The sequence below is a fragment of the Hypanus sabinus genome, chromosome 2 (genome assembly GCF_030144855.1).
Source record: "Hypanus sabinus isolate sHypSab1 chromosome 2, sHypSab1.hap1, whole genome shotgun sequence".
In the NCBI taxonomy this organism is placed as follows: domain Eukaryota; kingdom Metazoa; phylum Chordata; class Chondrichthyes; order Myliobatiformes; family Dasyatidae; genus Hypanus; species Hypanus sabinus.
The window spans coordinates 158,196,069-158,223,025 of record NC_082707.1 but is presented as its reverse complement, the minus strand read 5'-3'; the positions used below and the strand labels follow the sequence as shown (position 1 = coordinate 158,223,025).

Genomic DNA, 26,957 nt, shown 5'->3' with positions numbered 1-26,957 from the left:
TAGAAACTGAGCTGGTGATATGCGAGGGGCTGGTGGTAGAGAAAGAACAGACTATGAGTATAGTTTGACAGGTGTCCACTGGAGTTAAATTTGTTAGCAAAAGAGCTGGTATAAAATAGGAGTTTCATATAGGAAGGACTACAGAATTAGTAGGAGAGTGCGGGTGTGGGGAAATAGCCGGGAAGTTAGAGAGATTGGAAAACGATTTCAGAAGGAGAGTGTCCGAAAAGAGGATAGCAGGAAAAAAGGTAAAGGAGATCGAGGAGAGAAATCAGCTGATGAGAAACTAGAGATGAGAATGGTAACAGCAGAGTAGTCAAGTTTAACGAGGCGGCAGAAAACACCTGCGGCGACGAAAGAGTGAAATCTCAGAAACGCGGAATAGTCGGTGTCTCCGTGTTGTGATGAATCTGGTGAGTTCAGTTCCTGAAAATGTTTTACTTGTAAAAATAAGGAAAGGATAGAAATATATTGTAGGCACTGAAAAGAGACATGGAATGCCCCTGGCACTTTCATACAGACGTGTCATTAACCCGCCAGATTATAAACAATGTAATATTGGTATCCGATGCAATTTAATATGCTACAGTGTGAGGGGAAGCGACAAGGTGGCGGGATCTGAGAATGCGTCACTTGACAGCACTAACCTTAAAAGCTCAAAGCCTATTTAAGCTTTTGCAGTGATGATTCGGAATCGGTTGGATTATATGTAAGTAATTTTAGTATCGAGAGTACTTTCCTTATTTTAATTTTATTATTTCTGTAGCTGGTTTTGAGTCAGTTTGTGATGTTACTCGTGTGCCTGGCTGGCAACGTGTTCCGTATTTCTATGTATGTGGCCAGTAGTTCTTTTTCACTGTCGGTTAAGAGGTGGTGTAATTTGTAAGTGTGGGTAGGTAAAACCATAATACATACCACCGTCGCTTTGGATTTTTATTATTTATTTTGGGAGAAACTAAAATGGGAGAGTGCACAGTTTGGAAGATAATCTGAATAAAAAGCAATTTTTAAAAAACTGAAAGAATGAACCATCCATGTTCATCCTACAGTACTTTGGCGTTTTGCTCCTATCGTGCAACATTTTATCTTTGTTAAAATTCTTCGATGCTAGGCAAATGCGTTTATTGCTGTACTCACTGGAATCAGAGGGTGTCTTCAGTTTGGAGGTCTGCGGCCAGTGGTGTGTTATAGGGATTGGTGACCGTCCCCGTTCAAAGTAAATTTATTATCAAAGTACACACGTCATCATATACAACCCTGAGATTCATTTTCTTGTGGGTATACTCAATAAACCCATAATAGAACCGCAAACAAACTGCAAATACAAAAGAAAGTAATAAATATCAAGAACACAAGATGAAGAGTAATTGAAAGTAAGGCTATAGATTGCGGGGCGAGTCCTGAAGTACCTGGACTGCCTGATGACAGCAGTGAGAAGAGAGCCTGGCCCGGGTGGTAGGGTCTCTGAAGACGGATGCTGCTTTTCTGCAATAAAGATTCACGCAGGTGTGCTCAATGGTGGGGGTGGGGGGGGGGGGCGGGGAGGAGGAGACTGTATCCACTGCTATTTGTAGCATTTTCTGTTCAAGGGCATTGGTGTTTCCATACCAGGCTGTGATATTGCTAGTCAATATACTCTCCACCACACATCTGTGGAAGTTTGTTAAACTTTAGATGTTGTGACAGATTTTCACAAACTCCTATGACACTGCCGTGCTTCCTTAACAATTGCACTTGTATGCAGGGCCCAGGACAGGTCCTCTGAAATAATAACACCAACAAATTCAAATTTTCTGATCCTCTAACGACCGGCTCAAGGATCTCTGGTTTCCTCCTGAATTCCATAATCGGGCGCCTTGGTCTTGCTGCCATTGAGTCAGAAGTTGTTATAGCACCACCCAGCTAGATTTTCAGTCTCCCTCCTGTATATGATTCATCACCACTTTGACTTGGCCAACAACAGTGGTGTCCTCAGCAAACTTGAATATGGCATCGGAGCTGTGCTTAGCCGCGCAACATAAGGGTAAAGCAAGTAGAGCAGGGGGCTAAACACACAGCTTTGTGGTGCACCTGTTTGTTGGAAATCATGGAAGAGGTGTTGCCAATTTGAACTGACTGGGGTCTGCAAGTGAGGAAATTGAGGATCCAATTACACAAGGTGCTATTAGGACTTGAAGCTTATTGATTAACTTTGAGGTGATGATAGAGCTGTAGTAGAGCTGATGCCCAGATGTAAAGGGCATCTGGATGCATAATAGTTATATAATCGCTCTCCAGATATTCTTGGGTTGAGTGAAGAGCCAAATGACCTGTTGCTGTGGTAGGCAAATCGGGGTCAATCCAAGTTGTTTCTCGGGCAGGAGTTGTGGTGTTTCAATACCAACCTCTCAAATCACTTTGTCACAGTGGATGTAAGTGCTACTGGACGATAGTCACTGAGAAGTGACAAATTAACATTTTCTTGGCCACCAGTATGATTAAAGCCTGCTTGAAACTGGCGGATACCTCAGACTGCTCTGAACACTTCAGCTGGTACTTGGCCAGGTACCTCCTCTGGGGCAGATGCTTTTCTAGGGTTCACCCTTCTGAGGGCTGCTCACATGTCACCCTCACCTGAAATCACAGGATCATCGGGGGCTGTGGGAGTTCATGACTGTTTCCATCTTTTGGCATAGAAGGCATTGAGCTCATCTGGAAGCAAAGCCCCATTGTTGTCCATGCCACTTGATTTCTCTTTTTAAGAGATGATTGTATTTGAGCCCTGGCACAACTATCAAGAATTCTTTGTTGATTCAAGTTTAGTTCAGAATTACCGCTTTGCCTGTGAGATGGTTTTCCAGAGGTCGTACTTGGACCTGTTGAAACTTCCTTGGTCACCAGACTTGAATGCCTCTGATCTGACCCTCGGCAGATTGTGGATTTCGTGGTTCATCCAGGGCTTCTGGTTGGGGACACACTCGTCTACAACTGTTCTAGTAGTCCATGACAACCATGGTGTATTCATGGTTGTCCATAAACGAGTCCTTGAACATGGCCCAGTCCAGTGACTCTAACCATCCTGTGACAAACATTGTTCTAATCTCTGGAGCTTTGTTCTTTAGCCTCTGCCTTTATGCAGGTAGAAGGACAGCTAGGTGACCCAGTTTACTTAAATGGTGTCTGGGTGTGGAACAGTAGGTATTCCCTATCTTGGAACAATAGTGGTCTAGTGAGTTGGGACCTCTGGTGTTACAAGTGATGGTAATTGGGCAGGATTTTCTTCAAGCAAGCCTAACTGAAATCCTTGACTATAATTTGAAATGTAGTTTTAAATGACAATTTCAATGAGAATATAGTGGGCATGATTACTACTCTGGTTTAGAGGACAGTGGGATATTGCACTGGGAACTATTTCTACTGTGGAAGAGTTGAATGTGCTCTGGTAAATTGAACCAGGCAGGGCTTGCACCAGTAAATTGTAGGGCTCTAGAGACCAAGGGATGTATAGTTTCCTGAAAGTGGAGCCATGGGTCGACAGGGTGGTGAAGAGGGTATTTGACATGCTTACATATATCAATCAAAGCACTGAGTACAGGAGTTGGGATTCCAATTGTACAAGTCATTAATAAGACCACACCTTGTGTGCTGATCTAGTTGCCCATCTAGGGAAGGGTGGATCCACAGGGGTCGGAGTTGTGAGGACTGAAGGATTGAGTTGTAAAGGGGCTGGGAATGTTGGGGCTTCCCCAGCAGTGTCGATGACTAAGGGGTGACCTTATCAAAGTTCAAAGTAAATTTATTATCAAAGTACGCAAGTCACTATATACAACCCTGAGATTTATTTTCTTGCAGGCATACTAAACTATAGAATAATAACCATAACAGAATCAATGAAAGACTGCACCAACTTGGGTGTTCAACCAGTGTGCAAAAGATGACACATTGTGCAAATGTAAAAAGAGAAAAAAAAAATCAAGGACATGAGATGAGTCCATAGGTTGTAGGAACATTTCAGTGATGTTGAGTGAAGTTATCCCCTTTTGGTTTGAGAGCCTGATGATTGAGGAGTAATAACTGTCCCTGAACCTGAGGCTCCTGTACCACCACCTTGAGGATAGCAGCAAGGAGAGAGCATGATCTCAGTGCTGGGAGTCCCTGATGATGGATGCTTCTTTCCAGCAACAGTAGTTCATGTAGATATGCTCAATAGTTGGAAGGGCTTTACTCGTAATGGTCTGGGCTGGAGCCACTGCTTTATGTGGAGTTTTCCATTCAAGGGCATTGGTGTTTCCATGCCAGGCAGTGATGCAGCCAGTCAATATACTTTGTACTGCACATCTGTACAAGTTTGTCAAAGTTTAGATGTCATGCTGAATCTTCAAACTCAAAAGGAAGGAGAATAAGTACACAATCTCCTTTTTTGAGTTTGAAGGTTTAGTATGACATGTTTAGATGATATAAACTTTATACCAACTGCAGGGAAAAAGTGAACAAGCTGCCAGAGGAAGTTGTAGAGTTGAATAGAATTGTAAAATGTAAAGGATAGAGATACATAGATAGAAATGGTTGAGGGATTGCTCGGGTACATAACTTGATTGGCATGGATGAGGTGGCCAAAAGGCTTGTTTCCCTGTTGCACAAGATAGGAAACTAGAAATGTGAGCAAACCAGGATATTTCAATGAGTGAGTCAGCACAATAAGACCTGTTGTCTCTTGCACACCATTGTGGTGATCTCTGTTCATATGTGCAAAATAGCCAATGGGACTCAACCTTTGACCCTGAGTGTGCCAGCCAAAGCCATTGGCTATGGTCATCCATAATTTCCTCAATGGGTAAACTGAAAGCTAACATGCTGGATTCCAGTGACACAGTTGAGAAGGCCTTCCTACAAAACTCCCTGAATGCATTAAAGTTGTTAAAGCCCTACTCCCAATTTGTCAGCTGTCACATCCTGACGCTTGGAATGTTGGAAAGCTATTAAAAAGTAAATTAAGTAATTTTTAGGCAAAAATAGTCATTCCAAAAATAAATAATCCTAAGAACAATGTTTAAATTACTTTTAAAATGTAAGTTAGGTGACACGGTAGCATAGTGATTAACAGAACACTTTACAGTACAGGTGACCCAAGTTCAATTCCAGCCACTGGCTGTAAGGAGTTTGTACATTCTCCTTGTGACCACATGGGTTTCCTCCCACAGTCCAAAGACTTGGGGGTTGATGGGTTAATTGGTCATTGTAGATTGTCCTGTGATGAGGCTTGAATTAAATCAGGATTGTTAGGTGGCATGGCTCAAAGTGCCTATTCTGCTCTGTATCTGAGTAAATAAATAAGGAGCTTGCCTTTACTACCCTGTTTATCATTTCTACCCTTTACCACTCTGCATCCATATCCTATGTTTAATTGCTGGGTACAATAACAAGATTGAGCATCACTGCTGGGAATCCAGAAGCAGCCATCTTGATGAAACAATGCCCTCATTGATTAAGTACATTTAGAACTTTTTGCATTTGACTTGACATATGACACTGCCTGGAGACTTATCTGGAACACTTGCCAGCAACATCTGATCTAAAATTATAGATTTAGTTAAACTAGTAAATAAAATCTGGAAGATTTCTCCATTCATAAATTAATATAAAATAGAAAGTTTTTAACGATTTTCAATATTGAGCATGTAATTTATTATATTGATTCATGAGATCTGAGTTTAAGTAGGAATGTTTCATGTTTGTCTCTTATTCTCAGTACAGTTGCAGCTGACTTCTATAAAATTGTTTATAATTTTTTTGCAAGACTCCGACAACAAGGGCAAGTGAATTTGATTCTTCAGATGAAGAATTTGAAGAAGAGCACCACTTGCCACTCCAAGTATCTTGGTGAGTGTCTCCAGCAAATACTCTAGTGATGTGCTGCACACATACAGTGACACACAAACACTTGGCTCAGCAGGCATAGCATTACTATCATTTGTGAAACTTGCTACAGAACTTGTTTCTGCGAGATTTATTGCTCTATCTTATTCCTCTTGTGTCTTGCTTGAATATTTTAAGATGGAGGATTTAAGATTAAGTACAGTTTTTACAAATGTAATGATATTTCCACCAATTTCCAAACTCGTAATTTTTTTACATTTTTAAATTTTTTTTCATTAAGTTTGCAATGTGGAAACAAATATTGGATTGTGATGCACTCTGAAAGTGTTGAAACCTGTCTTGACTTGTTATGTGATCCTGAAATCCAGTGTGGCTGACGTTTGTATCTTCCGTCATCAGTTTCTACAAATAACTAGAGTAAACATTTGACCAAAATGAAACACTTGCCCTAACCAGCTGGTAATTGTGCTGAATTCAATTGTCTTTCAGTCCTGCTCATTTAAATCATTTTTTAATGTTATTACGTATCATTTCAGACATCTCCAATTCTTTTAAAATAAAGACTTGAAGATTTAATTATGATGATGCACATCCTGATCTAAAACCGTATGGCATAGCATTTTTCTTCTCCCTTCAATTGCTAAAGAAAATCTTGAATTTGTGCCTTGGTAATCAATTTGCCCAACTGTGATATTAACTATTTAACTATTCAAACTTTTAATAATTTTAACCTCTATTACATCTCCTCAGACTATTTCTGTTCCATTGACATACTATTTAATCATTTTTCATGATCTATAACATACTGATGAATTTTCATTGTATCCTTTTTGTCTTTGCTATAATATGGTGCCCATCCTTTCAGTTTTAAGACAGTTTAATTATTATCTTGTATGTATTTATCATCCCTTTTTGCTTTTGGCCAATAAGGTGCCATGCACCTAATTGTCATAAGGTGTCTCTTACATTGTACCTTAGTGCTTTGCACTCCAGTTCTTGCAGTGGACTCATGAACAGAGAATTTAGCAATTTTTAGATATTTCTGCATGTCTTCTGTTACACTTGCATTCGTTTTCACCTCCATCAGCATTGCATGCTGTGCTCTTGGTGTGATCTTTGCAAGATGCTCACTCCTAGGAAGAGTAGCAGCAGTACTGTTTCCTCTATTTTCTAGATTATTTCTATTACTGTGGGATGATGAACACTCAGATCTTTTGAAATATTTTTGTAAACTCTTCCAGCTTCATGCATCTTTGCAATTCTTCTGAGGTCCATTGAAAGTTGTTTTGATCCATGCATAGTGCACATAGAGATCTTTCCTAAGATGACACCTCCACAACCCACATCTCTAATCTCATCTCATTGATTGAAACACCCAACTCCAAATAGCTTTTGTAGAAGGCATCACCCCAGAGGTTCACATTCTTCTTCCAACAAATGCATGTAATATTGAATCATTTCCTCAATAAATTAATTATTTAGTTCGGTTCCCTCTTTACCTGGTTTTAGAACACTTGAAGATGTGATCAAGTTTTAAGTCACATTTATGCAGAAATGGAGAATATTCCACAGGGCTCATAGACTTTCTATTAGAGGTTTATTATGCCTCTAATCTAATGCTCATGATGCCCATCTCTATTTCTCACCATCTCCCTCGACCCTCTGTGCTCAAGCTGCTTGACATTTTCCAGAAAAATATTTACTATTTCAGTTTGCAGACCATTCCTGACAAAGGGTATTTCACATCTTTTCCAAGATGTGACTGGACTTGAGTATTTTTGGAATTTAACACACGCAGAATGCTGGAGGAGCTCAGCAGGTCAAGAGGAAAATTAATAACTGGTGTTTTGGGCCAAATAATTGTAATTTTATGGGTTTTTTCTTGGATTTCCAGCATCTGCAGTTTTTCTTTCCACAAAGATGATTTACATATTTATATTGAATGATTGTTTTTAAATTAAACTTGATAAAGCTTCAGGATTCAGTTGAACTTGATAGATTTTTAAGAGAGGGAGCGATTTGCAAACTAATCGATGTAACATTCACTCTAACCCAGAATGATTTTGAACAGCATTGATTCATTTCAAATGTTCCTACTAAACATTCACACTGGGTTAGGAGGACATTAATTGCATATATTTATAACATGAGATAGTCCAGCCAGGTATCTCCTCCTCAAAGGGGAAGGATAATGTTCATTTGGGTAACAGTTTTTGGGAGCTTGATGATAAACCACACAAGTAAGTCAACTGGAAGGATAGTCAGTGCAGAAAAGAGTTTTTCAGCCCACTGAGTCCAGCTGACTGTTAAGCACCTAATCCATTTTACTTTCTCCACCTTCCCATCAGTTAACCCCTCTGCACAGTAGAGATGATTTACAATAATCTATTGGCCTACCAACACACACAATGATGGGGAGAATGTGCAAACCACACCAGCAGCATCCGAGGATGTGATGGCACTCTTAGCAGCTGGAGCTGTGAAGCAGTAGGTACACTGTGCCATGCCAAGTTGGTAGCAAAAGGGAACAATCTGCATTTTGAGAACCATTTAGTGCTTCAGGCTGCTGGAAAACACGTGTACTTTAAGAAGACACCCAAACGCTACTTGATATTCATTTGCTAAAAGGACTGTCCAAACACAACCATTTTTTAGACCACTACAATAATCAATGTGGTACATCTTTATTGTCAATAAGCAAAAGCTGTTCTTTAAACTATTTATTATTCCAGCTGTTAATTACAGACTTGAAGAAAAAAATTACTTCAATTTGGCTTAGTTTCATTTAAGTATGAATTGCTCAGTTTTCAGAAAGTTGGAGAGTCATCTGCAGGATTTTCTGCTTGTGTACAAAAGCTAATTGAGCCCTCCTTTGGTCAGGGTTGACTATGGATGGTTGTGTCCCAGCTGTCTACAATATACGCAAGCCAGGGCAGCACAATATGGAGAGCAAGCTGTTGCCATACGGAGCAGGCTCCCCCTCCCCACGCAGCTGATGAATCCAAAGCAATAACAGATCGATCCAGTCCAGCTACAGTGGTGTTGCAGAAATTGCCAGTCAGTGTTGAACTCAACATGGGACTGCCTTAGGGACTCCAGCTCTGGATTCAATACCGAAGCCTTCCCCTTGAACGGGTATAGCCTCAAAGCAGGGGAAATTTCCAATCGGAGCTTTCCTCCTTCTAGTTGATCCACCAACCACAGCTTATGAATCCATCTGCCTGAAGCAAATGTTTTAAAGGCGCCAGTAACACGCCTTTGCCCCTTCTCCTGTCAGTAGAAATGATTCCCCTGAGCTTAATAGCTAAGCCACACATGAAGGCCAGGAACTGGACTTGGTTGTCAGAGGTTATTTGAGACACATGCCGTTGGGTGCATTTAATGGAGAGTGAGAGCTTATCCTCACTTCCATCCCTGGCTATAACCCATAAATGCTACTATCCTGAGACAGTCTGCATAATGAAATGAGGCCAGGATGTAGAGACTGGTGACAACAACTAAAAATCTAATTATCTGTCCAGTCTTCATAAGCAGATGAAAGTATTTGTAGAGGCTGTTGCCTTCCTTGACAATTATCTACTGTTGTCTAATTTTGGTGGGTAATTACCTTTTGGAAGCGAGGATGGAATTTCTTTATTATAAATTTAATAGGTTGGATTTAGCTGTGCTGAACTACCAACAGTCCCTTGGAATCTGTGCACTACCAGGTAAGCCACTAATTTTCTTCTCATAGAATATAGAACATAGAAAATCCACAGCACAGTACAGGCCCTTCGGCCCACAATGCTGTGCCAAGCATGTATTTACTTTAGAAATTACCAAGAGTTACCCATGGCCCTCTATTTTACTAAGCTGCATGTACCTATCCAAGAGTCTTTTAAAAGACCCTGTTGTATCCACCTCCACTCACCACTCCCTGCGTGTTTTTTTTTTAAACTTACCCCTGACATCCCCTCTGTACCTTCTTTCAAGCACCTTAAAAGTGTCCTTTCATGTTAGCCATTTCAGCCCTAGGAAAAAGCCTCTGACTATCCACAAGATCAATGCCTCTCATCATATACACCTCTATCAGGTCACCTCTCATCTTCCGCTGCTCCAAGGAGAAAAGGTCAAGTTCATTCAACCTATTCTCATAAGGCATGCTCTCCAATCCAGGCAACATCCTTGTAAATCTCCTCTGCACCCTTTCTATAGTTTCCACATCCTTCCTGTAGTGAGCTGACCAGAACTGAGCAGAGTACTCCAAGTGGGGTCTGACCAGGGTCCTATATAGCTGCAACATTACCTCTCGGCTCCTAAGCTCAATCCCACAATTGATGAAGGCCTTCTTAACCACAGTCAACCTGCGCAGGAGCTTTGAGCGTCCTATGGACTTGGACCCTGAGATCCCTCTGATCCTCCACACTGCCACGAGTCCTACCATTAATACTATATTCTGCCAGCGTATTTGACCTACCAAAATAAACCACCTCACACTTATCTGTGTTGAACTCCATCTGCCACTTCTCAGCCCAGTTTTGCATCCTATCAATGTCCTGCTCTAACGTCTGACAGTCCTCCACACTATCCACAACACCTCCAACCTTTTGTGTCATCAGCAAATTTATTAACCCATCCCTCCACTTCCTCATCCAGGTCATTTATAAAAATCATGAAGAGCAGGGGTCCCAGAACAGATCCCTGAGGCACACCACTGGTCACCAACCTCCATGCAGAATATAACCTGTCTACAACTACACTTTGCCTTCTGTGGGCAAGCCAGTTCTGGATCCACAAAGCAAAGTCCCCTTTGATCCCATGCCTCCTCACTTTCTCAATAAGCCTTGCATGAGGTACCTATCAAATGCCTTGCTGAAATCCATATAGACCGCATTACTGCTCTACCTTCATCAATGTTTAGTCCCATCCTCAAAAAATTCAGTCGGGCTCGTAAGGCATGGCCTGCCTTTGACAAAGCCATGCTGACTATTCCTGATCATTATGCCTCTCCAAATGGTCATACATCTTGCCTCTCATAACTAATCGGGGTGATTGATAAGTTCATGGCCTAAGGTAGGAGATGAGTTATTAACTTCACACTTTCTGCATAATCACTCAGAGTTGAACAGCATGCACATGTAATGACAGCTGTATAACTCATCATCTACCTTAGGCCACGAACTTATCAGTCACCCATCTGAGGACACTTTATGGAGGTCCAAGACCCGTATGCTCCATGACCGCTGGACTAAGTGTGTAAATGTAGGAGGGGACTATATTGAAAAATGTGCTAGGTTTACTAAAATTGACTCCTACCTTAGGCCACAAACTTGTCAATCACCCCTCGTACTTTTTCCACTGTCACACTTGATTGGTCCTATTCTCTCACGTCTTATCCTCTGCTACTCACATACTAGCAGAATGCCTTGGGGTTTTCCTTAATGTTGCTCGCCAAGGTCTTCTAATGACCCCTTCTGGCTCTCCTAATTTCATTCCTAAACTCCTTCCTCTATCATTACCTAGATTTTTGTACCTTTTGTAAGCTTTTCTTGACTAGATTACAACAGCCTTTGTACACCAGTTTCTGTACCCTACCATTTTTTCTGTATCTTATTGGAATGTACCTATGCAGAACACCACACAAATAGCCCCTGAACATTTGTCACACTTCTGCCATACATTTCCCTGAGCATCTGTTTCCAATTTATGCTTCAAGTTCCTGCCTGATAGCTTCATATTTCCCTTTACTCCAATTAAATGCTTTCCTAACTTGTCTGTTACTATCCCTCTCCAATGCTATGGTAAAGGAGATAGAATTATGATCACTATCTCCAAAATGCTCACACTGAATGATCTGACACTTGACCAGGTTCATTTTCTAATACCAAATCAAGAAAAGCCTCTCCTCTTGTAGGCTTATCTACATATTGTGTCAAGAAACCTTCCTGAACACACCTAACGAAATCCACCCCATCTAAACCCCTTGCTGTAGGGATATGCCGATAGATATTTGGGAAATTAAAATCTCCCACCATGACAACCCTGTTATTACACCTTTCCAGAATCTGTCTCCCTATCTGCTCCTGGATGTTCCTGGTACTATTGGGTGGTCTATATAAAAAAAAACAACAAACAAACACTCAGTAGAGATATTGACCCCTTCCAGTTCCTAACTTCCACCCACAGAGACTCAGTAGACAATCCCTCCATGTCTTCCTCCTTTTCTGCAGCCGTGATACTCTAATCAGCAGTGCCATGCCCCACCTCTTTTTGCCTCCCTCCCTGTCCTTTCAGAAACATCTAAAGCCTGGCACTCAAAGTAACCATTTCTGCCCCTGAGCCATCCAAGTCTCTAATGGCCACAACATCATAGCTCCAAGTGCTGATCCACACTCTAAGCTCATCCACTTTGTTCATGATACTCCTTGCATTAAAATACACATCTTAAACCATCAGTCTGAGTGTATCCCTTTTCTATCACCTGCCTATCCTCCCTCTCACACTGTCTACAAGCTTTCTTGATTTGAGCTAACTGCCCCTTCCTCCATTTCTTCGGTTTAGTTCCCACCCCCCAGCAATTCTAGTTTAAACTCTCCCCTGAAGCATTAGCAAACCTCCCCACCAGGATATTGGTCCCCCTCGGATTCAAGTGCAACCTGTCCTTTCTGTACAGGTCGCTCCTGCCCCAAAAGAGGACCCAATGATCCAGAAATCTGAATCCCTGCTCCCTGCTCCAACCTCTCAGCCATGCATTTATCCTCCACCTCACTCTATTCCTATACTCACTGTTGTGTGGCACAGGCAGTAATCCTGAGATTACTACCTTTTGAGGTCCTGCTTCTCAACTTCCTTCCTAACTCCCTGTAGTCAGGTTTCAGGACCTCCTCCCTTTTCCTACCTGTGTCATTGGTATCAATATGTACCACGGCCTCTGGCTGTTCTCCCTCCCACTGCAGGATATCTTGGACGCAATCAGAAACATCCCAACCCTGGCACCTGGGAGGCAAACTACCATCCGAGTTTCTTTCCTGTGTCCACAGAATCTGACTATAGAGTTCCCTATTGCTACTGCCTTCCTCTTCTTTTCCCTACCCTTCTGAGCCACAGGGCCAGACTCTGTGCCAGAGGCATGGCCACTGTTGCTTCCCCCAGGTAGGTCTTACCCACCCACCCCCCCCGCCCCCAGACAATACTCAAACATGTGTACTTATTGTTAAGGGGTCAGCCACAGGGGTACTCTCTAGTATCTGACTCACCCTTCTCCCTCCTGACTGTTACCCACTTATCTGTCTCCAGAGGCCCCATTGTGACTACTTGTCGATAGCTCCTCTCTATCACCTCCTCACTCTCCCTGGCCAGACGAAGGTCCCTAAGGAGATGCAGCTCAATGCACCTGGCACCGATGTGGTCGTCCGGGAGGCTGGGAGTCTCCTGGACATCCAACACCCAGTACAGAATACCAGCCTCACAGACATACTTCCTATTCCTATCCTTCACAAGTAACTTACCTCGCCTCAGCCAGAGCCCTCCTACTCTGACTCCTGCTCCACTGCTGCCCGCTCTATAAAGCTGTCTTTTAATTCTTCCCGCCAGTCTAACTCACTGATGTCCACACTGCCTGTGCAGTCGCACTTCGATTAAACTGCTGAAGAATGATCTCATATAATACTGTAAGTTTGAAATGTCTATGGCAGTGTATGACAGAATGGCTACACTTACCCAGAATTATAAGTTAGAATCAGGTTTATTATCACTGTCTTGCATGATATTAAATTTATTTTGTTTCAGCAGTACAGTAAAAAGTCATTAAATTATAAAATTAACGATAGTGCGAATAATAAGGTAGTGTTCATGGGTTTGCAGATCCATTAAATCTACTGGCGAAGGGGAAGAAGCTGGTCCTAAAATGTGTCTTCAGGTTCCTGTACCTCCCAAATGGTAGTAACGGTCCTACATTGTGTGGGTCCTTAATGATGAGTGCCTCTTCTTGAAGGTGTCGTTGTTAGTGGGTAGGGTTGTGATCGTTATGATGCTGGCTGAGTCTACAATCCCTGCACCCTCTTGTGATCCTGAACATTGAAGCTTCCGTACTGGGCTGTGATGTAGCCAGTCAGAATCTCTATCATAGATCTATAGAAAATTTCAAGAGTGTTTGGAGACATGCCAATCTATTGAAACTCCTAATGAAGTAGAGCCACCGGCATGCCTCCTTCATAATTGCATCAATGCATTGAGCCCAGGACAGATCCTTTGAGATGTTGACTCCCAGGAATTTGAAGATGCCACTGCCTTTCCACTGCTGACCCCTCGATGAACACTGGTGAGTGTTCTCTCAATTCCCCTTCCTGAAGTCCACAATCAGTTCCTCGGCCTTGCTGATGTTAAATGTGAGATTGTTTTCACAACACCACCCAGCCACCTGATCTATCCCTGACTTGTATGACTCATTACCATTGAGGTTTTACCAACAGAGGAGCCATATGCAAATTGTAAATTAAAAGTTCATTTACTACCTGGTGATCCGAAGGACTTGATGTGTTTTGTCATGGGTAATTACAAGCAGCATTGGATACTTGGATGGTTTAAAGTACAGCACGGCAATATACCATTCAATGCAGCACATTCTCCACTAACTGATGGCTGTGTCTGTATTCACAGGAGTTTGGAAGAATGAGGAGTGATCTTATTGAATATTGAAAGGCCTAGATAGACTGCATGTAGAGGATATTTCCGATAGTGGGGGAGTCTAGAACCAGGGGGCACAGCCTCAGATCACATGAATATCCTTTTAGGTCAGGGATTAGGGGGAATTTTTCTAGCCAGAGGATGGTGAATCTGGAATTCATTGCTACAGACAGATGTGGAGGCCAAGTCACTGGGGATATTTGAAGTGGAGGTTGATAGGTTCTTGATTAGTAAGGGCATCAAATATTACAGGGAGAAGGTCGGAGGAAGTGTATAAGATGGAGAGGCATTGATCATGTGGATAGTCAGAGGTTTTTTCCCCAGGGCTGAAATGGCTAGCATGAGAGGACACAGTTTTAAGGTGCTTGGAAGTAGGTACAGAGGAGATGTCAGGGGTAAGTTTTTACGCAAAGAGTGGTGAGTGTATGGAATGGGTTGTGGGCAACGGTGTTGGAGCCAGATATGATAGGGTCTTTTCAGAGTCTCCTAGATAGGTATATAGAAAAATCGAGGGCTATGGGTAACCCTAGGTAATTTCTAAAGTAAGGCCATGTTCGGCACAGCATTGTGGGCCGAAGGGCCTGTATAGTGCTGTACGTTTTCTATGTTTCTAATGGGATTGAGAGGGATAATAACTCAGCCATGATTGATTGGTAGAGCAGTTTTTTTTTGTTCCTTTCTTTCAGGGAGAGAAAGGACTTGACTAGTAGGTTATATTTAACAAGATTTAATTAGAAAATTCTAATTGGCTGCTTTTGGTGACAGTTTTGGGCTTTTGTGGCCCTGGGATTTCAGTGTATACTGGCTGGGTGTTGGCAGTGAAAGAAAGGCTTTGTCTCTGCCCCCTCCCCATCCCTGCGAATCATGGAAATACACGAGACTGCACATGCTGGAGCAATATACAGTATTCTGGAGGAATTCAGTAGCTCAGGCAGCTACTCTCTGTCAGAGAAAAGAATTGTAAATATTTTGGGTCAAACCCTGCATCAGGAGTTCTTGCCTCCTGTAGATGCTGCTTGTCAGCTGGGTTCCTCCAGCAATGAAAGACATCTTCACTTTAACCTACAGTACCACTCACAGCAGGAGGCTGCTCTCTTCTAGGTTTTTATAGACAAAAGCCAGCCATTGTTGCAGCAACTATGCATCTTAATCCATCAATTCCAGGTCCAAAGAGTAGGATCAAGACTGGAAGTGAGATGGAGTGGGTAAAGAAAGGTGGAGGGGAGGGGGTGCTCTGGATTCTTAATGTTTTTAAATCTATAATCTAGGAGCAAATAGTGCTTAAATTTAACTAATATGTTATAGGAGGATAATTGTCTTGTGAGGATAGGTTGAGCAAAGTAGGGCTCTTTTGACCAAAGAAGGATGGGTGGTGAATTAATAGCTGTAGAAGATGAGAGGCAGAGTGACATAAATTGAGGGGACAAATTTAAGGTGATTGGAGAAAGGTATAGTGGGATGTCAAGTTTTTTTTAACGTAGTGGAAAATGCATGGAACGCACTACCAGGGGTGAAAATACATTAGGGACACTTAACGGACTCTTGGGTAGGCACATAGATGAAAGAAAAGTGGAGAGCTATGTTAGAGTAGAAGGGTTAGATTGATCTTGAAGGAGGTTAAAAGAACACACAACATTGTGGGCCAAAGGCCACAATCAATGGCTCTTTGTGCAATTAGATTTTCTATTTCTTCACTTGCAGACCCCAGTTCCAACATCTCCACAATATCATCAGCACAGGTGCACCACAGAGCTGTGTGCTTAGCCCCTACTCTACGCACTTTACTTTTGACTGAGACTAAGCACCACTCCCATGATACATGTAAGTTTACTGATGACACCGAAGTCATTGGCTGAATCAGCATATAGGAGAGAGATTTGGCTGAATGGTGCCACAACAAACTCTCCCTCATTGCCAGCAAGACCAAGGAGCTGATAATTGACTTCAGGAGGAGGGAACCAGAGGTCCATGAGGCAGTCCTCATTGACTGACCAGAGCTGGAGAGGGTCAGCAATTTCAAATCTGTTATTTCAGAGTATCTGTCTAGGCCCAGCGTTCAAGTGCAATTATAAAGAAAACACTGCAATGCCTCTGCTTCCTTAGAAGTTTGAAGATTTGGCATGACATCTAAAACTTGGACAAACTTCTGTAGATGTGTGGTGGGAAGTTTATTGACTGGCTGCATCATAGCCTAGTATGGAAACACTAATGACCTTGAATGGAAAATCCTATGCAAAGTAATGGATATGCCCAGTGAATCACGGGCAAACCCTGCTCTACCATTGAGCACATCTACACAGTGCACTTGCATAGGAACGCAGCATCCATCATTGGGGACCCCCAACACCAAGACGATGACCTCTTCTCACTGCTGCCATCAGGACTTGCACCACCAGGTTTGGGAATAGCTATTACCCCTCAACCATCAGGCTCTTGAACCAGGGAATAACTTTATTCGTCTTTTCACTGAACTATTTCCACAACTTGTGGGCTCATTTTCAAGGACTATTCATCTCATTTTTGATATTTAGTACTTATTTATTTTTTCTCTTGTACTTGCACAGTTTGTCTTTTGCATGTGTCAGTCCTGTTGGGTGCAGTCTTTCATAAATTATATTGTGTTTCTTGGCTTTACTGTGTATGCCTGCAAGAAAACTAATCTCTCTGTTGCATATGCTGACATTTATGTACTTTGGTAATAAATTTACTTTCAACTTTGTACTGTGCTATATTGTTCTATGTTCCTAAATCTCTTTTAAAACTCCTTCACCTCACCTAAACATGCCCTCCTGTTTTAATTCCCCTTTGTGGGGGAATTGACTTTTGACACTATAGTTTTATATACATCTATTGGTCATATCTGTTTCCCTTGCTCCAGTTGAAAACAAGCCCCATTGGTCCAGTCTATCCCTATAATTCAAGCTCTCCAATCCAGGCAATACCGTGGAGATCTTTCTCTGCACTCTGTCCCGCACAAGCACATCATTCCCATTGTGTTGAACAGAACTGCACACAATCATCCAAGTGCAGTCGAACCACTGTCTTCTAACGTTACAACATAACGTCCCAGTTTTTATGTTCTGTGTCCCAACCAATAAAGGCAAACATCCCCTATATGCCTTCACCATCCTACTGATCCACCCAGATTCTCTCTCCTTGTCTGCTTTTTCCATCCCTTCATATACCCCATCCCATGCTCAAAATAACATAAACATCACCTTTCCCCAACTCTTTCAGTCTTCCTATCATCCCTCCCCCATTCAGTTCTACCTATTATCTGGCAACATTTGTTTCCACCCTTTCCCCACCTGACTCCAATTGCCCACCATTACACCCCCCCACTCCCTTCAATCTGGTCTCACCCCTCCCTCGCCTCTATACTGGCTATCTTCCTGCTATACTTGTGTAACACTAAGGTTTCACTGCTAATGTAATGGCCTCTATGTAATGTTCCACTGCTAAGATAATGGTTTCTCTGTAGCAGCAATGTTTGGGTTATGAGACGGTGGGGACTTTGGAATGTATATTAGACAATGAGAGGAGTGTTCTACTTTCTTGTGGGTCTAGAAGAGGGATTTTCATGGTCTTTTGTTGGGGAGAGATGAAGAGAGAAGACGCGAATGGAAAGTTGGCTAGCGACTTAATCTGGGGGATGATGCCCCCCCCCCCCCCAGCCCAGCCAAGCTTTGTGTGGATGCTGTGCAATGTGTCCTATTACAAATCAGTACCACAAAATGACAAACATTATGCAGTCCGCTCCTCAATCCACTCCGTCTGGCAGTCTACCAACTCTCTCCACTCGCTTGATCTCCGAACAATTGTTTTTGTTTTATGAAACATTGGTTGGGCCAGAACTGGAATACTGTCTGCTGTACTAGTCACCATGCTGTAGGAAGGACATGATTGCAAAGGAGATTTGCCAGAGTGTTAATGGCTGTTTTAGAGGTTAGTTCTGTTTTTCTTAGTATGGAGGCTGAGAAGGAAACCTGATTGAAGTCTACAAAATTATCAGGACTAGACAGGGTAGATGGTCGGAAGCTAATCCCAATAAGAGCTATCAGAAGCTTGGGAGCGTGATTTTGGAGGAGGAGGAAGAGTGTAGAGAATTTGGGGGGGGGGGTGGGTAGTCATGTTAAGGCAGGCATTTATCAAATCTAGAATCACTACCCAAGTATTGCAATATTTAATAACCATTTTGGCAAGCACTCGACTTCCCAAGGCATTGGAGGCTACAGATAGAGCTGGTAAATAGGATGTGTGTGGTTGAGTGGAGCAATAGCATGGATGTGGAAGGCCAAAAGGACTGGTGTTGTGCTTTGACTCTGAATCTGATTACACAAATGTCACCTTTCAATTGAGACATTCAAACTCTTTAAATAGGCATGAAAGATTTCCACACTCTTTCCCCACACCAAAATCATAAAGAAAATTTGTATATGACTGCATTTCCATTTATAGTGTAAGAATACATCTTAATCTCAAAGGGTATTCCTGGTCAGGCAGGGAAGAGATACTTTTACACTTATGGTCTGTTGATCTGAAATATTAACTGTTCCTCCCTCCACTGCTGTCTGACTCACTGAATATTTCCAACATTTTGTTTTTAAGATTTCCAGATCTTACAGCTGCTTTTGGCTTTTAATCCCTACCCTGAGGTATTTCCCAAAGGACACTTTTGTCTTCAAGGTACCTCAGACATGCTGCCATCTGCTTACCTGTCCAACTATGTAAATATTTAACTGAAAGCTTGCTGTTAATAAGTTTTAAAAACTTACTATACTGCTAGACATGTAGCATTCAACAATCTTGGATTATGAATGCTCAGTTATAGGGTTCTACATTGTTGAAGTGGTGCCTTGATCCTGCACCATCTATGCTGAAATTGTACCCATCTCATTATGCCTATCTATACTAATCCCACTTAACTGCATTAATTCCACATTTGTCTGTCCTGCTTATTCAAGTACCTGTATGGATGTTGCTTAAATGTTCTTTCTGTTCCTCCCTCCACAACCTCCTGTGCCACTTTCTGCAGCTTGCTATGATCTTGAGCAGCTGCCTGCTACTCCCCCTGACTCCACCATACCAGATGGTGATGTCATCCTTTCTATAGTGTGGTGACCAGAACTCCATGAAATACTTGAAGTATGGTCTCACCAATGATTAGTACAGTTTTAACTTAAAGTCCCAATTCTTTAAGTTACTCAGTGTTTCAGCTGATGAAAGGAAGCATTCCATATGCTCTCCTCATTACCCTGCGCATCTGTGTTCCCATTTTCAGGGAACTATATACTTGCACCCAAAGATTTTCTTATGATACACTCCTCCCTAGGGCCGTTTTGCTCATTGTGTATGTTGTGCTGTGGTATAACCTCCCAAAAAGTATCAGATCAGTTTCCCAAATTAAATTATTTCCTAGTTGATCTAGATCTTGTAGTTCTTATCCAACCTTCTTCACTGTCCACTATATCACCAGTTCTGGTGTCATCTACAAACTTGCTAAGCATGCAACTTGCATTGTCAACCAAATTGTTAATAAATACTGTTTTATTTAAACAGGTTGTAAATTTAAAGATGTAAGGAGAAACCTTCAGAAAGATCTAGGTAATGGATATTTTGTTTAAACTCTAGACGAATTTCAATATAGACATTTCAGGATTGTACTGTACAATGTCAATTTTTCATAATTTTTTAAGAATACATGGGGTAGGGAGTAGCAATACTATAAAAGTATCTCTAGGACCATTTTTGTAATCAGAAGCTACATCTGCCCATGTGTCAAACAGAGCTGAAAAATATTGCTTTCTTATTTACTATTTTCACTATCTGTAATAGCCAATTATATTTTGTTTCTATTTTGAGTAGTGATTTGTCAGTGCTATAAGGGCAAATTGGTTTTGCCATAATGGCAGTAATATGGGTTACTTGAATTGCTTTCCTTTCCTTTCCCAACCAACAGTAACTAACTTGTGGAAACAATTACAAATGTGTGTATTAGCTTTTTTAGACAAATTCTGCAAACCATACAATTGTTCAACTCTTGTTATGAGTATAAACACTTTAGAGATGTATTAGTGCATATAATATAGCCATAGAAATTAGGAATTCAATCACTCAAGTCTCTGTGGCTTATCTAATTGTAACCTGAGCTCTACATTCCTGTATACCTACAGTAACTTTTCACCCACTTGTATCAAGTTTTAAAGATTAGCTTTATTTGTCACCTACATTGAAACATAGATTCAACAATCAACAATGCAAGCATGTGCCGAAGGCAGCCCGCAATTATTGATTTGCCTCTTGTGCCAATTAGCATGCCCATAATTTTCAGCCCTAACCTGTCCATCTTTGGAATGTGGGAGGAAACTGGGGAACCCAGAGGAAACGCACACTGTCGTAGGGGAAATACACAAATTCCTTACAGACATCAGAGGGAACTGAACCAAATCACAGGCACTCCAAAGCATTATACTCACCACTAGCCCAATCTACTTCTGGCTTAAAAATACTTTGCTTCTGCTTCTACTATCTTTGAAGCTGACCCTGAGAAAGGAGGGAAAAACACTTCTGGCTTAAATAGGTTATGCTTATTATTTTTTAATAAATGCTCCTTGTTCCAAATTCTCAAACTTTCATGGAACTGCTTCAAATGTGTTAACATCCTTCCTCATACATGAAGACCAAATTATCTGCATTTTATTCTTAAATTTGTCAACATTTAGATACATAGGATAAATCTGATATTTCTTCCTCTTCCCCTGTCTGCCACTCCCCACATTTGCCAGATCTTTGCCCAAACGTGTAATCTACCTACATCCCTTTGCAGCTTCATATTGGTTCTCTTTATATTTTCTATTGACCAAATTATTAGTGCCTTCATTCGTTATTTGTAAAAGGGCTTCAGCACTGAACTCATTCTCATCGATCCACAAGAAAAAAATATTAGTTTCTTGCTTTTTGTTAGCCATTTAATAGTGTATACACTCCTTTCCCCCATGAGCTTTTGTTTTGTGAATTAATATTAGATGTGGCAGTAATTCATAATATCAATCTTCAATTATTGACAGAGGACCTCAAGAGCTACAATATACAAGATGTATTTGTGTTCTGCACCAAGGGAGAAATGGTGAAGTACAGGGTTCCAAACTTGTTAGAATCATACCAGCAGGAAGGATTCATGGTGCATCACCATCCTTTACCCGATGGAAGTGTTCCTGATATTGCAAGCTGTTGGAAAATTCTGGAAGAGTTGAGAATCTGCTTGGAAAATGGCAAGACAACCCTTGTTCAGTAAGTGGTATTTCAGTCTCTTGCAAACTTGCATAGTAAAATCTATATAGTTCTTTAGAGATTTTAATTTTTGATAATGTAGTGACAACCATCAAATTCCAGCAAGGCTATGTAATGCCCCGATTCACATCTTTACTGTTTATGCTATAGTACTTCATTTAGCAGTTCTATAAGAGCAGTCTGTTCTGCTTTCAGCTTGTTGGGATTTTTGTTGAAGATGAGGGATGATGAGGAATCCAATTAGGATGGTAGAACTGAGGAGGGTTTTCTGGTGAGGGATACTAAGGTTGGTCTTGTGGGTCTTAGTTTTGCTCGGAGGGAGATGAAAAGAGAAGACACGGGAAAAACGGTCGTAGGATATGTCCCGGTTGGAGAGCTGTTTGTTCAAGATGGATTGCAAACAGACGTTCAGAAGATGGTGTGTGCTTTCATGCTGACTGAGGTTCAAAATGCACTCCAACTAGTGCACATTTGACTGTTTAGTTAAAATGGGCCCTTTTCTTTCTGTTCTTTACAAACCCTTCAGTTAAGATTCATAAATAGAATTCCTTTAATCGTATGCAAAGTACTGTCTGTTAATTCATGGCAGTAATGTATAGAGTAGCAAATTACACAGCATCTACACAAACCAGGGTTTGAGGGCGGGGAGAGAGCTGTCTCAGTCTCATGAGTTTTTTGGGACCAGAGAGTTTTCCCTAGACTTGCGCAGCCAAGGAAATTTAATTTCCAAATAGTTATACTATTATGGGAAATTCCTTCAGCTGATAATGCATAGAGCTATGAAATATCAATTGCGTTGTATAGGAGCTTTAATGTAGCAACATATCCTATGGCATTTTGTATAAATTCCACCCAGGATATCTTAAAACTGCCGAGCAAATGTATAGACTCAAGGAATGGGCTCTGAGGAGTCCTTTGAAGGAGGAAAGAGAATTAGAGGATTATGAAGGAAACTTGAGTTTAAGGTGTGGGCAGTTTGAGCAATTTCAGAGATTACAAGATCAATGGTGAAATGAGGATTTAATTGAAATATTTTCGCCACCCTCATCATCTCCCATTTCTACAATATTAGAACACAGACCTCAATTGTTCCCTAAAGGCTTTTGGATAAGTGAACCTTCCCAGTGTTATTGCTGAGAATAATGACCCCTCAACCATCAGGCTCTTGTCCCAGAGGGGATAACTTCACTTGCCCCATCACTGAACTGTTCCCACAACCTATGGACTCGCTTTCAAGGATTCTTCATCTCATATTCTGGACACTTATCGTGTATTTCTTTCACTGATTCCTTTTATTTTTCTTTTTGTATTTGCAGTTGTCTTTTGCACACTGGCTGAATGCCCAAATTGGTGCATCCTTATGTTTATTGTGTTATAGTTATTTTATAGACTTGCTGGTTATGCCTGCAAGAAAATTAATCTCAGGGTTGTAACAAAATGTACTTTAATACATGTATTATGAACTCTGATATGGATATTTTGATCAAACTTTGACTATTGTGACTTGAAAATGTCAAGTATATTAAGCAATTCTGATATTTTTGCAGATGTTATGGAGGTCTAGGACGCTCATGTCTAAGTAAGTGCAAATTTCTGTTATGTATTGTAATTTTCTTTCAGCCCCTGCACCCACTCAAAATGGACCCAACTGAGGAATTCTATTTAATGACTGATTATACCTTTGTGTATTTTCATAAATTTGTTTTAGTTGCTGCATGTCTCCTTCAATTGTCTGATACCATGCTACCAGAAGAAGCAATTAACCTTCTTCGTGAACTAAGAGGAACCAGAGCTATTCAAACTGTAAAGGTAAAGTGGACTATAAAGCTTCTCACTACCCTTTTCCTTTTTAATACTTCTGCTATCTCTTTTCCAGTTGATTAAATCTGGCTGGAAAAATTTTCAGGTGGAAAGAAAATTCTTGTACTTACAAGATGTCTAAAAATTCTTGTATTGTCACATTCTTGTATGTTTTTTTGGCTGCTATATTTTAAATTGTTTTGGCTTTGTACAGATAATTTAGCTTCTGGTCTCTTAATTGCATTTGCAAAGTTGTTCAATGTTTTGCTGTGCTCAGGTTTTGACAGATTGCTCGAGCCTAAAAGCTCATCTAATCTCCCTTTGACAAGAAAGCAGGAGTCCTGCAGCTGTGCCCCCCTTCCCCTCCTGTCTTCCTTCATCTGCTTCCCAAAGCTTGAGGCAACTGAGTTGCTGTTCAGCTTTGTTATTATTATTACACTTGAACAAAGCACTTGGGTAGCTGCTGTCTTTAGGAAGCAGGTCAGGGCATAGATTAAAGTTACTCAGCACTCCCAAGGCACTCGCTGGCTACTGAAGGCAATGAAGATTTGAGTGTGGGTATTGAAGGTTTTGTGGAATAACTCCAAGGTGCTACTTTAGTGTTTACATTGAGGCATATGGAACTCTGAACTCTGGCTGGACGGTAGAAAAAGGGGGAACAATCTCAGGCCATGGACTTGGCTATTCAGGACCATGATCAGAAATTCCAAGCTTGTTAATTTAGTCCAAGTTAGAAAATTGTTTTTTTAAATATATTCAAAACTGATCAAAATAAGGAGGAAATCATGTGGGCAAACCAAATACAAAGAGTTATGATTTTAATGCTAAACTGAAGGAGCAAAGGCCTACTTCATCTATTTCCAACCTCCAACACCAGTGTATACTCAGTCTTTTTTAAATTAATACTGTAGTTACCCTTAACGCAATTCCCACTTTCTTTGTCACAGCTCCCTTACCCCAAATCTTGCTTTTAATTCCCTCATGATTACTTTCCTTCTCAAGCCCCATATTGCTTCTGCTCAACTGCCAGCTTTTCTTTACAGCAGACATTGACATAATAGACTATAAGATGTGTCACTGTAGCACTTCACATTTTGAATTTGTAACTCTTGGACAAGCCTAAATACAAGATGTGTATCTGTCACAAAATGGGGAGAGCAACAGCATATAGACCTTAAGCATATAGCATTAAGGCAGCATATACCACTTGCTCATTCCCACTAGATAACTTCACCTATCCTTCTACCCTCCATTTCTGCAGTTAGGCCAGCTAACAAAGAGACGAATGAGCTATTAATTCCCCAAGGATCAAGAAAATGGAGTAAAATACAAACGTGCCACTTAAAAATACCACAATCCTTGAAATGCAACATACTGTGTGTAATGCAATGAGAATATACTGTAGGTGAAATCTGATTTCATCATGGAGACTCCTTAGAAATGTCCTTCAGAGATCCAGCATCTTCATTCCAGAAGCCAACTGCTATGGAATAGGGCCGCCTCTGCTATTACACTCGTGTTCAGCACAAACAAACCATTCATTTTCAGAGAGCTTGGCCCCAGCAAACAATGTCATAGCATTCAATTCTGGAATAAGAGTTAAGTAAAAGGTGATTGGAGCTTGTCTATTTAGGAATTAGAGCTTTATTAAAGAACTGAAAAATGAATGTTTCTCATTTTGACAGCAATACAACTACTTGCATGATTTTCGAGATAATGTGGCAACATACTTGGAAACAAAGGAAGACTCGCCATGTCGATCAGTGTCAAGATGAAGGTTAATGCAGAAATTTCAGACTGTATATTGTCATTTGTAAAATTGTAAATATTACATCTAACTTTTTGATTTAAAAAATCTTTTAAACAATCAATACTTAAGACTTCAAATTATTGTATACAAACTCTTTATCCAAATACCTAAATTAGTATAAAGAATAACTTGTATTCAGCAACTACATGGGTTGAATTCAGTTCCAATAGGTGTTATTCTTTGCCTATTTTGAGTTCACTGATGAATTGGGCAATCCTGAGACTTCAGTTGCTCCTTTTATATTATCAATAAAATTAAGTTGATGGTAATTTCTATTAGTTGATTGTAACTTAATGGAAAATACCAATGTTGACATTCAAAGTATAGGTAGCTTAACTATTTTCTACATTAGTGCATTTGCTCCTTAGAAAATGCACTTTCATATACCCCATCTTTACAGAAGGATCTTGGCAGCAACATACACTTTCTTAACATTGTCAATGTTTTGTCAGGAATTGTCCAAAAATAGGCAAACTGGGTAGCTGAAATGGAATACTGCAGTTTTAAAAAAAAAAAAAACCTGAAGGGGTGGTGGTGCTGCCATTCTTTATGAACAACTATGGGTTCCAATATATAACTTGAAACACGAGGAAATTCTCCTACTCCACTATTGACCACTTAACCAGATTATCTGATTTAGTAACTGAGTATATAATTGTTACAATAGTAATTTTATTTAACTGTTCAATTAGCTAAGAAGTGTCTTAATACTTTTCATGGACGGTGACCACAGCCAGAAGTGAGGAAATCTGGCTCACTTATTTTAACATGTTTCAATATTCAGCATATAGCAGTCTGATTATACATATTCTCTCCACCATAAGCAGACTCAATCAGTAGTAGCACAGTGGCTATTGTTCTATTTTCCAAGCATCAGTTTTAAAGACTATCCAATCCCATCTTCCCTTCAATTATCTAATTCACTGTAGAAGTTTCAAAATCTAATCTACTTCCACTGCCGTTTCAGGTATTGGATTCTAATTTATAAATTGCAACAAAAAATATGATCTAAATGAAATTAACAAATTCAAGTAATGCAACCCTTGTAGATGCAGCTCTTGGTTGTCTTAGATCTCTCAGACTATTTCAATTTGTCAATTTGATCTCATGCTCATTGACAAGGCTGTATACTGGCACAGTAAAAACAACTTGCATCTACATAATGCCTTTCTGCACACATGAAACAAAGTATGAGAATTTATTTGCAATAAAGTTGATGCAATGATATATTCAAGTATAAAGTAGCATACAGTTAGTGTCCAAGTTACTAATGTCCAACTTACAGACATCTCATACTTACGAACCGAGAAAGGAGAACGCCATCTGTCATTTTAAGTCATTGCAGTTAACATTGTGTTTAACTTTGTATTTGGCTTAAATTTTTCTTAGTAAGATTGACCCTGACTCCACGCCTCCCCCCCCCCCCCACCCCCAATTTAGTGACAGACTGCTCCTGTGCTGGGTTGATGTTGATCTAGTGACTCCTGTACCATCGATGCCAGGTTGATGTCAAGCTTGCAACTCGATCTCATTTAAA

The 26,957-nt window shown here is 40.8% G+C and overlaps 1 protein-coding gene across 3 annotated transcripts; it reads left to right on the top strand.

The window, feature by feature from the left end:
• cdkn3 (cyclin dependent kinase inhibitor 3) lies at positions 1-26,319 on the top strand. Of its 3 annotated transcripts, XM_059957752.1 has the most exons (9): positions 1-413; positions 5,777-5,859; positions 9,508-9,563; positions 19,129-19,206; positions 20,080-20,124; positions 21,588-21,810; positions 23,358-23,389; positions 23,519-23,619; positions 25,296-26,319. In XM_059957752.1, the coding sequence occupies exons 1-9, from the start codon at positions 405-407 to the stop codon at positions 25,383-25,385; spliced, it is 717 nt and encodes a 238-aa protein (XP_059813735.1). In that variant the 5' UTR covers positions 1-404; the 3' UTR covers positions 25,386-26,319. The 3 variants fall into 3 exon arrangements, with proteins under 3 accessions (XP_059813735.1, XP_059813741.1, XP_059813751.1); XM_059957758.1 differs by lacking the exon at positions 19,129-19,206; XM_059957768.1 differs by lacking the exons at positions 9,508-9,563; positions 19,129-19,206.
• Positions 26,320-26,957: the final 638 nt, after the last annotated feature.

Bases quoted from the DNA above. Each gene is read 5' to 3' on its own strand.
- cdkn3 (XM_059957752.1), top strand. The intron at 19,207-20,079 runs GTACCTCAGACA...TTATTTAAACAG, and splicing joins AGGACACTTTTGTCTTCAAG to GTTGTAAATTTAAAGATGTA. The intron at 23,620-25,295 runs GTAAAGTGGACT...TCATTTTGACAG, and splicing joins GAGCTATTCAAACTGTAAAG to CAATACAACTACTTGCATGA.